The sequence below is a fragment of the Neophocaena asiaeorientalis genome, unplaced genomic scaffold (assembly GCF_003031525.2).
Source record: "Neophocaena asiaeorientalis asiaeorientalis breed wild unplaced genomic scaffold, Neophocaena_asiaeorientalis_V1.1 scaffold254, whole genome shotgun sequence".
Taxonomy (NCBI): Eukaryota; Metazoa; Chordata; class Mammalia; order Artiodactyla; family Phocoenidae; genus Neophocaena; species Neophocaena asiaeorientalis.
The window spans coordinates 4,360,642-4,376,495 of record NW_020174705.1 but is presented as its reverse complement, the minus strand read 5'-3'; the positions used below and the strand labels follow the sequence as shown (position 1 = coordinate 4,376,495).

At 44.9% G+C, this 15,854-nt stretch overlaps 1 protein-coding gene across 1 annotated transcript in view; it reads left to right on the top strand.

The window, feature by feature from the left end:
- Positions 1 to 303: 303 nt before the first annotated feature.
- LOC112409478 (ectonucleotide pyrophosphatase/phosphodiesterase family member 7-like) overlaps positions 304 to 15,854 on the top strand; it is a 41,763-nt gene continuing 26,212 nt past the window's right edge. Inside the window, 3 exon segments of the mRNA XM_024759628.1 lie at positions 304 to 314; positions 10,418 to 10,593; positions 10,596 to 10,676. Of these exon segments, the coding sequence (XP_024615396.1) occupies positions 304 to 314; positions 10,418 to 10,593; positions 10,596 to 10,676 (268 nt within the window).

Sequence of the window (15,854 nt, the reverse complement as noted above, 5' to 3'; positions counted from 1 at the left end):
TAACATGACCAAGAATAAACCTTGCTGTATTGAGCCACTATGATTTGGGGATTGTTGTTACAACAGCATAACCCAAACCATCCTGACTAATACACTGTCCTAACTAGGGCTTCTTACCCAAAGCAAAGGCATTTTTAAAGTTAATGACATTGTAAATAATAGAGCAAATACCAACACAATCTGCCACTTTGTTAGGCTAACGAGCCCAAACAAAGCCAACAGACATAAGTTAAAAGAAACAAATAATTATATTGAAAGCAGAACTGTCAAAAGAGGCACAACTGACTAATTTAGCGATTGGCGATGAACATCAGGCAAGACACAGATGTTGTCATCATCATCACTTATTGTATGCCTAATTGCACATAATTTCTGACTAAGGAAAACACAAGGTTTAATCTCATCATCTATAGTTCAGAGAAGTAACTCTCCATTTTTTTACCCCTTCACTCTGGACTTATTTATCCAGAAATGTGTCAGGCACTGGGCTGGGTGCTGGTGACACAACAATGAACAAGGTAGGTGTGCCTTGGCCCTTGAGGAGCTTATTGCTATTGGGGGAGAAAAAGAAAAAATAATAAAGTCCATGATGAGAGTAGCAAGAGGCTGAAGTGGAGAATAACAAAGAGTCCTCTTCATAAAAGGGGTCAGGAAAGACCTCTCTATGGAGTGGACATTTAAGCTAACACTTAAAGGATGAGCAGAGGCTAGTTTGGGGAGGAGCAGAGGAAAATCATTCCAGGCTAGAATAACAGGTTCTGGGGTAGAAAAAAGATTGCTGAGTCCAAAGACCCAAAAGGAGGCCAGGGTGACTGAAGCAGAGTAGGCAAAGAAGAGGAAGCAGGAAGGAGGTGGAGAGGTGGGCAGGAGCCTGAAGGAGACCCAAGGTCTGGCTTTTTTTCTCTATGCAGTGGGAAGCCAAAGCAGGGACCTTAAGATCCCTTTAGCTTCCAGGCGGGAAATGGGTTGCTAAGGGTTGAGAGCAGAAGCAGGAAAACCAGTTAGGAGACCACTGCCGTAGCCCGGCTGAGATATGATGTCCTGTCCTGGCAGCAAAGATAGAGAAAACAGACAAGTTGAGATAAAGTTCAGAATCACAGGACTTGCTGATGGGAGAGGGGAAAAGAGGACAATGCCTGGTTTACTGCCTTGAACAGCTGGGTAGCCAGTGCGCTATTTAAGGAATGGGGAAGGCATGGCTGGGGCACAGAGAGGGAGGAGGATGAAAAGAAAGAGTTTGCCTTTGCTGGCTTTGGACGTGTTAAGCATGAGATGTTGACTTTGCTGACAAGCGGAAAAAAGAAAGAAAAACACTGGATGTGTTAAGCTGGTATTCAAAGGAGACAGAGATGGACCTTTGAGGGTCATCAGCCAAGGAGAGGCAGCTAAAGCTATGGAAATGGAAGGGCCAACCTAGGAGCAAGTCCAGAGAAAGCAGAGGACAGTGTCTGGACTAGACTGTGAGAACAGCCAACGTTTAAGAGGTGACTGTGTTGGACAAGTAAAGACCTGATTGAATGCCATCCCGCTCCCTCCCAACCCTGCATCATGCCAAGAGGGGGCTCAGCCTCTGGGGACTTCCAATGAGCTCCCACGTGTCTCTCCTTCTTCTGAGACCTTTTCCAAAATCCTCCTTCCATACTTACTGAAACAGGATTCTCAACATACTTGCCTTTTCCTCCCCCACCCAGTCTAAGCAAAAACTTTTGATTATGAGAGGAATAAAGAAGCCTTCAGTGTCTGTCCTGCACTGCTAATTAAATCAGATTTCTTGTTATTCACACCTGGCAGTCTAATTTCTTCTTTCTCCTCTCCCAGCACAGTCGTAGCCTTAATTATTGACCTTTTCACTCTTCTAACACCACTGTTTCCCCTCATCTTTGTTCTCAGGAAGTTCTGCTCACACGATTATCTGCTGGTTCCTCACCTGGGGATAGAAATTATTTTCTGTGGACAAGACCTCCCCTTCTAATCTCAATCAGACAAGCCAGAGATCTCTGTACATCAAATATTAAATTCACGCTCGACAGATCATGCTTCTGGTTTCTTTCCTGCCAGCCTGTGGATGAATAGGTTTACATCCTTCACAGAGATGTCCCACCAAATTTTCATGAAGTTGGAGTTTCCAAGTGTGACAGTCACTCCTGCTCTCTTTCTCCCGCTCAAAATGCAGCAGGAGAAAGTGTTACATCATCACATTTGCAGAGTATGCATATTGTCCTCAGGGCCACATTTTAAGGGAGATAAACTAACAGGCATTCAGAAAATGGTTGCCACAATGGAGAATAAAATCAAAGCCACACAAATAAGCAATGGTCAAAAGAGATAGAGATATTCAGTCTAGAGAGAATATGCCAGTGCAAGGGGTCAGGAAAAACGAGACCTGCAGTGTGTTTTTGCAAATAAAGTTTTATTGGAACTCAGCCATGTCCATTTGTTTACATATTGTCTATGGCTGCTTATCATGCTACAGTGGTAGAGCTGAGTAGTTGTGACAGAGACAGTCAGGGACACAAGGTCTATCTGGCTCATCAGAGAAAAGGTCTGCCAACCCCTGCTCTGGAAAGAAAAGGGAATGAGGGAGGGAGGAAGGGAGGGAAAGAGGAGAAGAGAGGAAATATGGCTGTATTCCAAATATCTATTGTAAGAAAGAGGAATTCGATTTGTTTAGCATGGCCCAAGATATCAAACAAGGAGCAACAGATTTGAAGTTACAAGACAAGAGTTCAGCTGAAGATAGGATGAGCTCTCCAGCAGGCATGGAATCCGCACCAGAAGGGCTGCCTGGAGCAGTGAAGATGATGTCGCTGGATGTCCACATGTGTCGAGTGGACTAAGGTCCCCCAGAGACATGCAGGTTTGCTAAAGATTTTGCCAAAGGAAGCATGCAAGTTGAAGAGGTTTTGAAAGGCACGGTGTGGTTGGAGAAAGGGCTGTGGCTAGAGAGCAGAGAGAGGAAGAGATTATGGGGAGGAAGGACAGAGTGACGTGGCCATATAGTGAGGAACTTTACAAAAGATGGAGGTTTAACCATGTGATGTGTGACATTACCTCTTCCATGTTCTCCTGAAATCTTCAGTTAAAGCAATATTCTGTCAATGTTTCTGGGGTTGTATTTGTGGAAATTTCTAGGAGGGGATATGACGTGGCATTTGCCTTAAGGAAATAGCATATTAGCCCAAAGAGACCTGGGTCCATTCCAGCTGAATCCAACCCTTATAGGTATGTCAGAGATGCCGGGAGGCCATTCGAATCCTGCCAACCCTGAGGCCATAGCAGTCTTGGAAAACATTATCTGGCTTATTAACACGAGCACTTAGCTGAACACTCAACATGAACCTTGCCAAAGTGAAGCCACAGGAATACATTTCTTAAATTTTTCTTTCATTTCAGATCCTTCTTAAGAATTGCTAAGGCTCAACCACATGTGGAAGATTCCAGGAGGCAAAATAATTTCTGAGCTTTGGGATTTCCCTGAGGATGGTCCAAATCTATGAAAATTTCATAGGAATTCTCCAAACCCATACAATGTACAACACTAAGAGTGAACTGTAAAACTATGGACTTTGGGTGACTATGATGTGCCAGTGTTAGGTCCATCAATTGTAACAAATGTCCCACTCTGGTGGGGATGTTGATAATGGGGGAGGCTGTGCATGTGCAGGGCAGAGGATATATGGGAAATCTCTGTACCTTCTTTTGATTTTGCTGTGAACCTAAAACTGCTCTAAAAATATTGTCTTTAAAGAAAATTTTCATAAAAGTTTCAAACAAGGACATTGAGGACAAAAGTTGGCTCTGGGTTGGATCCTAGGAACTCATGGATCTTCAGCAGATGGGAATTGTGTACGCCACATGCTCACACCCTCGTGGGCTATTTCTATTACACTCAAAACTTAGTTAAAAAAAAAAAAAAAAAAAAAAAAAAAAAAAAAAATTTAGTAGCTTTGAACCACAATAATTTGTTATTTCTTATGATTCTGTGCGATGGCTGGGCATTTCCTCTGCTGGTCTCACGTGGGCTCACTTGTGTGTCTACATGCAGCTGGAGGTTCAGCTGGGCTGGAAGGTCAACATGGCCTCACACACATGCTTGGCAGATGGTGCTGCTGGTGGCTGGGAGCTTGGTTTTTCTTCATGTGCCCTCTCATCCTCCAGAGCCCTTCTCCACATGGCCCCTTGAGCAGAAGATCCAGGGCTTACTTGGTGCTGGCTTCCAAGAGAGCAAAAATAAGAAGCTACAAGGGCTCTCAAGGCCTAGGACCAAACATCAGACACCCTCACTTCAGCCGCATTCGATTGGTCCAAGCAAGTCGTAGGCCAGCCCAGGTTCAAGAGGAGGGAAATAAACGCCACCTCTTAAGTGGCGTTTGCAATCACACTGCAAAAGGGCATTTGTGGGATGCTGCTCTCATCTTTGGAAAATACCTAACAAACATACACATAAACACACACACAATCCTTTATATGCAACCATCCCTCCAGATGCATCCACTGCCAGCCAGAACCTAAACTTGACAGTACTCAACGGAAGAAAGAAATTAGAGTGTCCTACATGCCAGTTCTCCTCTTGCTTGACATCAGCCCCATCATAAGCAGACCCTATCAGAGTTTACATCCCTTGAGAAGCATTGTAATTGATCTTTGGATCAATCAATAAGTATCTGAATCCACAGCAACAGCCTGCCTATAGGAAATGTTCAGCTCATGCTAGGATTTTACCTTTCTGCTAAATCATGCTGAAAGAACCACAGTGAAACTTTATATTCAAAAAAATGTTCAAAGCCCCAATCAGTAACAGGTTTAACAGGATGCATCTCCTAATCCTTTCCTTTCATCACAGACATCTATTTTTTTTTTTAGCCTACGGGCCCCTCCCTTCTGTTGAGACTTGCACCTTTTCCTACCCCAGTCACATGGCTCTGGTGGGGGCTGCCATGTTCTTACACGACTCCGCCCCCCTGTCCACAGTTGATTGGTTCAGAGATGGGCATCTAACCCAAACAGGCCAATCAGAGTTCTTCCCTCAGGTTTGTTTTTCCTAGCTGGAACTGGGAAAATATAGACATGCTCTGTGATGACAGGAACTTTGGAGTGAGACAAAGAGGAGCATTTGTGGCCACACTCCTCACCTTATGGAGAAAGCCAGTCCCCAGTGAGAGAAAATTGAGGTGATATGCAGACAAAGGCAGACACAGAGATGGAGAGAGAGATCTGGTAATGTGTGAGTCCCTGGTTCCTACAGCCCAGATGCACCCCTGTCTTTCTGCAGAATGACTTCAGTGACATGGGAAATCATGCCTCAAAAGGCCTCTTGCAGATGCCATGCCCATAGCCCATTGGTACTCACCATTCTAGTACTGCATGCCCCCCAGACTACAACTCGCCATGTTGGCCTTCTTCCCTTCCTTGAATCACTTCCCCACTCCCTTATGGGTGCTCCCTGGAGTAACCTCTCAAATAAACCACTTGCACTCCCATCCTTGTTTCAGGGTCTGCTTTTTTAATATATATAAATTTATTTGTTTTATTTATTTATTTTTGGCTGTGTTGGATCATCATTGCTGCACGCGGGCTTTCTCTAGCTGTGGTGAGCAGGGACTACTCTTCGTTGCAGTGAGCGGGCTTCTCATTGCGGTGGCTTCTCTTGTTGCAGAACACGGGCTCTAGGCATGCAGGCTTCAGTAGTCGTGGCTCGCGGGCTTTAGAGTACAGGCTCAGTAGTTGTGGCTCAAGGGCTTAGTTGCTCCATGGCATGTGGAATCATCCCAGACCAGGCATCGAACCTGTGTCCCCTGCATTGGCAGGTGGATTCTTAACCACTGTGCCACCAGGGAAGTCCCTCAGGTCTTCTTTGAGGGCAAACCAGACTAAAGCATAGTCCCTTTTCTTACCTACACTAGTAAGATGTGGGTTTCTGTCACTTGCAACCAAGAGTTCTGACTATTACCTTCTGTTGGGATGATTCCTATAATGTGTTTGGAAATTTCTCCATCTCCACTCTAGTAACTATGTCATAAACATGTAGAGTTCTTAACAAAGTTTAATGGGATTCTTGATCAACTGTAAGTTTCACAAAATGCACTGCACTTCTGTAACAATTCCCAGTGACTGATATAACTGCCATGCAAAAGAAAGTAAGAGTCAGAGACGGATCTACTGGGCTGGCAAAGAAGAATCTAGTCCAGAATGGCATGGGTGGGAGATGCTTCTGGAACTGTGGGACCCTCAAGCCTGCATGACCCACTGCTGAGTACTAGGACAGCTTGAAAACATAGTGGCCAGGAAGAGACTTACTCTCTCCTCCATATTTCATCTTCCACCCCATCCAAAGTGCTCAATAAACATTTGCTAAAACAGATGATGGATTTATACCTTCCAAACCAGAGCTCACCAAAGAGAAACCAAGATACACTGCAATGCTGTGACCATAAGCATTATAGTGACTACAATTAGAATTCTCTCTAGCCAGCCACCTCCACTAAGCTCTGTTGATTACACAAAATGTTGCACTTTGGGGAAGTTTCAGTGGCCATGGTGGATTGCTGCATGACTGCTGGCTGTTTTTTATGTGTTTTTATGTTTTTCCAGAATACTGAGATATATATGTGTTGTCCCTAAAAGGGCCTAAGTGATTAATATACAATTCCCAAAGAGCCAAACTACTTAGTACCAGTATTCACATTCCCTTGGAGAATCTACATACCAGGGACTCAGAGTTCTCTCCTGACCAAAGAACGCCTGGCCTCGGACAGTCCTGATCCTGGTAACAACAGCTCCCTTCCAAGCCTGGCTTCCCCAGAGTAGCATATGTTGTTCTTTGCCACCAAGGGTATCCAGGGATGCAAACTAAAGATAATGATGTTTTATTGGCCCTCAATCATCTGTCTTTTCCACGTGTCGGAAGGAGTGACAAGTCCAATTTGTCCAAGCACAAAATAGCATATTGGCATCATTAGATCAGATAAAGAAACTATCGGTAGCAATTTATTATTGTACTGAAAGTAACTAACATTTGTTGAGCACTTACCAGTACTAAGGACCCATGTAAGTGCTTACCTGCTGCATTAGCCAGGATAGACTAGGTTATGCCACAATAACAAATTAACCCCAAAATCTCAGTGGCTTGGCAACAGAGGCTGACTTCTCACATTCCATGTCCACCATGAGTTAGCTGGGGACTATGCTCTATTTGGTCACTCAGAGACCCAGGATGATGGAGACTCTACCATCTCAATGCAAGGCTTCCACACTTACTGTGGCAGGGGATGAGAGGGTGAGATGGTTATGCACCAGCCCTTGAAAGCTTCAGGCTGGAAGTCATAGATGTGGCTTCCACTCAAAACACATGGCCCACGATTACAAGGGGACTGGGAAGTGAAGGGGTGCATGTGGATATCCCATGAGCAGTAAGCATTCCTGTCAACATGCATCATCTCATTGGAGCCTCACAACCTCAGGAAATATATCATTACTCCTTTTTACAGAGAAAGAAACAGAGGCACAGAGAGGTTATGAGATTTGCCCCAAGTGTAAAATGTAAGCCCAGAGCAGAGATGTGAGCCCAGGCCTGCAAGCTGCAAAATACCCTCAACTGCTTTGCTGCATACTCATCACAAAATTCTACAAAATTCCCTTTTATAGCAAAACACCGTGCTAATTAATAAGAGAGGCCAAGTTATGCAAATACAAAATGGAGCACCCCTGACACACCACCTCCTCACCCCAAAAATTCAACCTAAGCAAATACTTGGAACAGAATTATCAGGCAATTTCAGGAAGAGAGAAATGGGTCATCTCCTCTGGGTCTGATATCCAGCCCACAGACCACCCACATCAAGATAAAAACCTTCTGAAAACTTCACCTGAAAACCTAGGCAGACTGTCACCTCCTGTCACTAGAAAACCCACTGATGACATCTTTATACAATTCACAGATCTCTCCAAAGCTGCAAAGGTAAATGTCATCCATGTACCTGTAGAAAGCAGCCACAGGCAGATCTGTTAGGAGACTGCTGTCATATCTGGATGAGCGGCTGAGTGAAGATGCTTCCAACAGGCTAATTCTTCCCAGCCTGCAAAAATCAATTCTAGCACCACCTCCTCCAGGGAGCCCTCCTCCTCCTGGCTTCTCCGTTAGGACCCTCTCCCTGTTCTCCTGTGTCACCTCCCATTCACACCTCTGGCAGGACCCACCTTATTTGTCTGCCTGTCCCCTGTACTCTGAGCCACCCACAGGCAACCTTGACATCTATACTTCTGTGCCTCTGGCACCTGACACATAGTATGTGCTCAATAAATGTGGGGTGGATGGGTGGATGCTTAAGCCTATTCCCTTGGGGAATTTAAACCCCTGTGTGCAGCAAATGTGTAGCCAAGTATTAAAATTATAGTCCCAGCCTTACTTCTGCTGTGTGGCCTTGGAGAGGCTCTACAGCCTCTCTGCACTGTTTATTCAGCTACAAAGTAAAAACCATCTCATAAATATGTTGAAAAACGTAAGTGGAAAGCAGAGGGTATTGAAACAAAAGCTCATACACAAATGTTCACAGCCAGATTATTCACAATAGCCAAAAGGTGGAAACAACCCAAATGTCCATCAGCCAGTGAATGGATATATAAAAATATTATTCAGCCATGAAATGGAATGAAGTGCTGACACATGCTACAACATGAATGAACCTTGAAAACATGGTGCTCATTATAAGAAGCCAGACACAAAAGGCCAAATATTATGTGATTCCATTTATATGAAATGTCCAGAATAGGTAAATCCAAACAGACAGAAAGGAGAAAAGTGGTTGCTAGGGGCTGGGGGAGGGAGGAATGAGGAGTGACTGTTAATGGGTATGAAGTTTCCTTTTGGGTGATGAAAATAGTCTGAAACTAGATAGTGGTAATGGTTGCACAGCACTGTGAATGTACTAAATGTCACTAAATTTGTCCACTTGCAAATGATTAAAATGTTTTTTTTTTTTTAATCTCAAAGAGAGATCTGAACTCCCATGTTTATTGCAGCATTATTCACAACAGCTAAGGTATGGAAACAACCTAAGGGCCTGTCGATGGATGAACAGATAAAGAAAATGTGATACTCTCTCTTTCTCTCTCTCTCTCTCACACACACACATACACACACACACACACACACACACACACACACACACACACCACTGAAATATGATTCAGCCTTAAAAAAGAAGGAAATCTTGTCACTTGCAACAACATAAATGAACATGGAGGGCATTATGCTAAGTGAAATAAATCAGAGAAAGACAAATACTGCATGATATCAGTTATATGTGGAACCTGAAAAAAGAAATGGCAAGTTGAACTCATACAAACAAGAGTAGAATGGTCTTTTGCCTCCCCATATAAACTTTAGAATCAGCTTGTTAATAGCCATGAAATAATGTTGGAATTTTGATTGGGACTGCATTGAATCTATAGATTAAGTTGGGAAGAACTGACATTCTGATGATACTAAGCCTACCCATCCATGAACATGAAACATCTCTCCATTTACTTAGTTCTTTGATTTCATTCAACAGAGTTTTCTAGTTTTCCTCATACAGATCTCATATGTATCTATGTATTTTGTTAGATTTACGTTAAGTATTTCTCTACTTACATATATACACATACATATGATATATACATAATTAAATACATTGTTGTTATTACTAGTGTGAACAAACTATTACCTGTTAGATCAACTAAAAAGAAGGAAAACAAAAGTTTTAATTTTACATTTACCTTTACTTATTCCTTCTTTGATGTTCTTCCTTTCTTTATACAGAACCAAGTTTCTGACCTATAAAAAATGGTAAATTTTATTGTTATTGGACCACAATGATTTTTTGTAATTCTTATAGGGAATTTTCAACTAATAATCTTTCTAGGGTTTCAAAAAAATTAAATGGGATAGAATAGATGATGCATATACAGTTCCCAGCCCTCTGGGCACTCAATCCACAGTGGCTGTTTCCATAGTCATAATGAAGAGTAATTTCTTCTCCCTATAAAAAACAGGCTATATTGAGTAAAGGAAAGTTCCAATCTAATTTGTTCTCCAAATGTTCACAATAGTGGAATTCGTGTAAGAGTCCAAAATATTTCACACTGTTTGTCTTTTTTTATCGTGGTAAAATACACATAATATTTAGCATTTTTTACCTCTTTAAAGTGCACAGTGCAGTGGCATTAAGTGCATTCACAGTGCTGTGCAGCCGCCACCACCATCCACCTCCAGAACTTTTCCATCACGTCGAACGTGCCAACTCGTTACGCTCCAGGTGTTCTAATCCACAGCAGAGCTGGAGCAGAATTATCAATGTGGACTTTGATCAACTGCAGATAAAAAAAAAAAGAGAGAAATTGGGAGCAGGCCGTGAACTCAGCGATGTGAGCGTGTGAGGCACTGGGGACATGACGGGGCCCAGGGCCTTCGCATTGCTGCTGCCCGTCCTGTTGGGCTGGGCCGGCTGCCACCCCATCCCAGGAGGAAGAGCTTCCACAAGCTGCTGCTGATCTCCTTTCATGGGTTCCGCTAGGACTACGACCAGGACATGGACACCCCCAACATGGACCACCTGGCCAGGAGGGCGTGAAGGCCAAGTACCTCACACCGCCCTTCATGACAATGACCTCCCCGTCTCACTTCACCACCACCTCAGGTAAGCTCCGCCCTGCAGCCAGGCCATGATGTGGGCGGAAACCCCGCATCCGTAGTTCCCCGAAACAGAGCTGATTCTCAGTCATCTCTGGGGAGACCGAAGCAGCCAATGCCACTTGGGGTCACCCCCGGAAGAAGCACTAGCTTAGAATACTAAGGGATGCACAGGGCTGTTTCTAGAACCCATGGCCTGCAGGCAGAATGGGGACCACGGCTGCAGCCTCCTAAGGGATCTCCCCAAAGCCCGGGCTCACCCTACCCTCCACCTACCCTCCACCCTGCCTTTCACATCGTGGCCGGTGATCTTTTTAAAAAGTAAATCATTAAAAGAATTTTATAAAAATAATAAAACATTAAAGTTTAAAGTAATCAGTTAGATGAGGTTACTCCCCTGCTTAATACTGGTGCATTGGAGGGACACACATGATCTTTGAAGAGAATTCAAATTTTGTCTTTCAGTGATCCAGAAGGTCCCCATGGCCTGGCCCCCGACCTGCTCTCTCCTGACCTCTCTCATCTCTCTTCCCCTCACAAGCTCCCTCCAGATCACAAAGGTCCCCTGCCTGGGCCTCCAACCAGCTCCCACCAGCCCCAGGGCCTTTGCCTAAGCTGGTCCCTCCAGCTCACCTGAAGCATGTTATCCAACAGGGGAGACAGACATTAGACAAGTAAACACACCAACAGATGTCATTACAAGTCAGAGAGGCACCAAGAAGAAAGAGAAGAGCTTCTCCAGGAGAAAACAGCAAGGGCAAATTGACTTGAACTCAGAGAGGCAGGGAAGGGTTCTCTGAGGAAGGGGCAGTTGAGCTGTGAGTGAAAGAGACCTCAGGAGTCCAGAGGAAGGAAAAGCATTCCAGGCAGAGGGAACAGCATGTACAAGGTCTTTGTGACAGAAAGGAATGTGATTGTTCCAGAATCTCAGTTGCCACTAAGCAAATAAAGAGATTCCAATCTAAAAGAGAGGCAGAAAGACATTTACACATTACTATACATAAGACAGATAACTAATAAGAACCTGCTGTATAGCACAGGGAACTCTACTCAATACTCTGTAATGGCCTATATGGGAAAAGAATCTTAAAAAAAAAAAAAGAAGTGCTTCCCTGGTGGCTCTGAAACTAACACAACATTGCAAATCAACTACACTCCAATAAAAATTTGAGAATAGGGACTTCCCTGGTGGTGCAGTGATTAAGAATCCGCCTGCCAATGCAGGGGACATGGGTTCGAGCCCTGGTCCGGGAAGATCCAGCATACCTCAGAGCAACTAAGCCCGTGTGCCACAACTACTGAGCCCGTGCTCTAGAGCCCTCGAGCCACAACCGCTGAGCCTGCGCACCTGGACCCCATGCTCTGCAACAAGAGAAGCCACCGCAATGAGAAGACCACGCACTGCAAGGAAGGGTAGCCGCGGCTCGTTGCAACTAGAGAAAGCCTGTGCACAGCATAAAAGACCCAACACAGCCAAAAAATTAATTAATTAATTTTTTAAAAAATAAAAATACTTGGCCCTACCACATAACAATTAAATAAAAATCTTTGAGGATGGGGGAAGAAAAGGAAAAAAAATAAGAAAAGGAGGCAGTCAGGATACAAAGGATTCCACTATAATAAGACTAACATTAGCTTCCATTTCTCAAATGTGAGCCTGATGCAGGGCCTGTGCCAGGTGCTTTGCCTCCATTATCACCAGTACGATACTGCAAAGCAAGCACTGTCCCCGTCCACAGGTGAGAAAACGATGACTCAGCAAGGCTGAGTAACTGACCAGTCACTCGGTCAGAAAGTGGGAAAGGAGAAGCCAGTCTAGGAACAAGGGTGCCCCTGGCCACACAAAACTGGTTCTGCCCAGTTCTGACCTGGGAATCTGCAGACCCCTCTCGCAGGGCAAGGAGGGGTGCTGGTAGCATGAACCTCACCCCCACCCAGAGAGCCACTCACTGGGGTCCGAGGGCAGCTCTAGGAACCTCTGACATGATGGGCAAACCGCCAGTGCCTTTTTGCTGGAAGAGGTTTTCATCACTTCCACCTGACTCTCAAAGTTGCGTTTGAATCAGAAACTCAAAAAATAAAGCTGAGCAACCACTCAGAGAGAGATTGCTGAGAGAGATTTTCCTACATGTAAACTCTTTGAGAGGCAAGTCATTCGGGAACTAATAGCACCAGGAAGCAGGAACTAAAGAGCCCTTTTCTGGAGAAAGCGAACGCCACTTCCCAGGGGCATTAACTTCATAACACTTAAAAGATCTCCCATGGACAGACTCTGGGTCCCTGAATGCTGAAAATACAATGGGCACAAAATATTGTAAGGTAAGGCACACTCACCTTTTATTTATTCCCAGAAGGCTTCTGATGAGAAGATACAAACAGTGAGAGCAAATTTTTTAAATTACAAAATCCCCCCAACACCTCTCCTACATTCACTGCCAGCAGGGAATGGAAACAGGTACAGCTTCAGGGGAGCGTAATTTGACAACATCCCATACAATTACAAATGCACAAAACTTTCTTATTTGGCAATTCCACTTGTAGGACTCTATCCTACCATTACATACTTGCTTGGTGGAAAATGATGTACATACAAAGATATTCATTACATTAGTGTTTGTAAGAGCAAAAGAAAATAGAAACAACGTGACTATCCATCCAGAGGGGAGTGGTTAAGTAAAATACTGGACATGCATAGAATGGCATACTCTGTCACCTTTAAAAGAAAAACTGAGGAAGCTTTTTGTGTCCAGTAGGAAGTTATCTCCAAGATGGATTAAGTGACAAAAGCAAGATGCAAAGAATATGTGTAGCATGCACATGTGTGTGTGTATAACATGTGTGTATATATGTGCATACAATTGCTTATAGATGCACAGAGGACCTCTAAAAAGAAGAAATTGGTAACACTGATTCCTCCAGGAAGAGGACGAGGTAGAAGGGAGACTTTGGATTGTACATCCTGTGTACCTTTTAGATCTTGGACCATGTGGATGTATTGCCTATAAATAACAAAATTTATATACATAAGGTACTCTTTTTAATTCACCCCTTATAGAAAAAACATATTCCTCTGTCCCCCTTATTTATAACCGACCTGCCATTTATTGAGTTGGTGGAGAGTCACTGCTTTAAAACGGGTTTTGCAGCCTCAGCACTACTGACATTTGGGACCAGATGGTTCTCTATGGTGGGGGCCATCCTGTGCACTGTGGGATGTTGGACAGCATCCCTGGTCTCTATCCTCTAGGTGCCAGGAGTTCCCCCTCCTCCCACGGTGACAACCAAGAATGTCCCCAGACATTGCCCAAAGCTGCCTGGGAGACAAATTGGCCCCCAGCTGAAAACCCGTCTTTTGTTAATATATATATAAATTTATTTTTTTTATTTATTTATTGGCTGCATTGGGTCTTCGTTGCTGCGCTCAGGCTTTCTCTAGTTGAGGCAAGCAGGGGTTACTCTTCATTGCAATCAGCGTGCTTCTCATTGCAGTGGCTTCTCTTGTTGCAGAGCACGGGCACTAGGAGCGTGGGCTTCAGTAGTTGTAGCACGAGGGCTCAGTAGTTGTGGCTCATGGGCTCTTGAGCACAGACTCAGTAGTTGTGGTGCACAAGCTTAGTTGCTCTGCAGCATGTGGGATCTTCCCAGACCAGGGCTTGAACCTGTGTCTCCTGCATTAGCAGGCAGATTCTTAACCACTGCACCATCAGGGAAGTCCTGAAAACCCGTCTTGAGTGGTTGAACCACTACCTGGCTTACAAAAATGCTCAGCAAGTACCACGATCATCATATCCTTCGATTCTCATAACAGTGATAAGAAGTCAGAACAACTGAGATATCCAAGGTCCATGAATGTACAAATCTCTCCTGAGGTCCCACAGCAGCTGAGGGGCAGAAGCAGGATTTGAACTCAGCCCTGGATGGTTCCAGACACTGGTCCTCAATCCTTGCCTCTAGCATGCCTACAGCCCTCTGGTGTCCTTCCTTCTAATTAAGTAGTCCAAAGGTATTCCAAATACCTTTAAATGTTGCACATTCTCAGAGCTCCCAGGCAGCGGGTAGACACCCTGAATATGTTGTATTAATGACACAGATGCCACCCTAGAACCAGCAAAAGCACCAGCGCTTGTCTTCATGAGCTGGGCTCAAGCCGACCTCTGTCTGACTCCAGTGTGGAAAAGCTTCATCCGTAACAGAAAAAATAATGGATAAAAATTGGTGCTGCCAGCACCCAAAGACCTCTTCAGATTCCAGGGGTAGGCCTGACACAAAGTATGATAAAAGGGGCTCTCTGGGCCCAACGACTAATTAAATGGAGTTCTTACGAACACCTTGGGGCAAGTTAACTCAGAGGAGAGGTGAGGAAATGATGCTGCTTCCCTGATTCTCAGCTCAGCTGCACAAGGGGGCAGCTCCCATAAGGGCTCAGGTCTGAGAAGCCACGTAACCACCCCTCCAAGCTTCCTAGACAGAGTCCAAGGGGCCAGGGACCGGGTAGTCCCAGGCAGGGAGCACGGCAGGGAGAGGCCATGCCCTGGGCATAAGGCTTAGCTGACTTGGCTCATTGGGTCAGAACTCTGGGCCCCCTGGGTCCACATCTGGGCAGCAGGGTCTCTCCATGCCTGGGGGCTGTCAGGTGTGGTGAATAGCTGAGCCCTCACCCCAGAGCTAGAATCACATGGACCCTCATCGGCTTTCCTGATGCTGGTGAAAAAGTCTTCCCGGAGAATTTGTAGAGGGCTTACAATGTATTCATCCTTTCAGTTGACGAATACTGTTTGAGCATCTCTTGTTGGGCCAAGCAGTGTAGGCGGTGGCCAGCTACACACTTACATGTCTCCAGGGTCTGGCCATCTTTCTAGGGCTTGACGCACAGCTCGGGCTCCCACCCTTTCTGCTCCCAAATCCCACAGATCTTTTGGGGGGGTTGTTTCCTTCTCTCTGGAGTTCCACCAGAGTAAAGGACAAACAGCCCCTTTCTTGGGGCTTCCACCTCTTTCCTTCCTCTCTCAGGGAATCAGACAGGAGAGATTTGCTCTTACTCCCCTGGGTCCCCCCCAAACCTTTCTCTACACCCGAACTCCTCCATGGCTCCCACAATGGGCTGAGCGTGTGACACCCCAAAGCCAGAAGGAGTCTCTGCTTTCTCCACTTTCTCCCATGGCATCCTTTCCTCGGAGCATGAAAA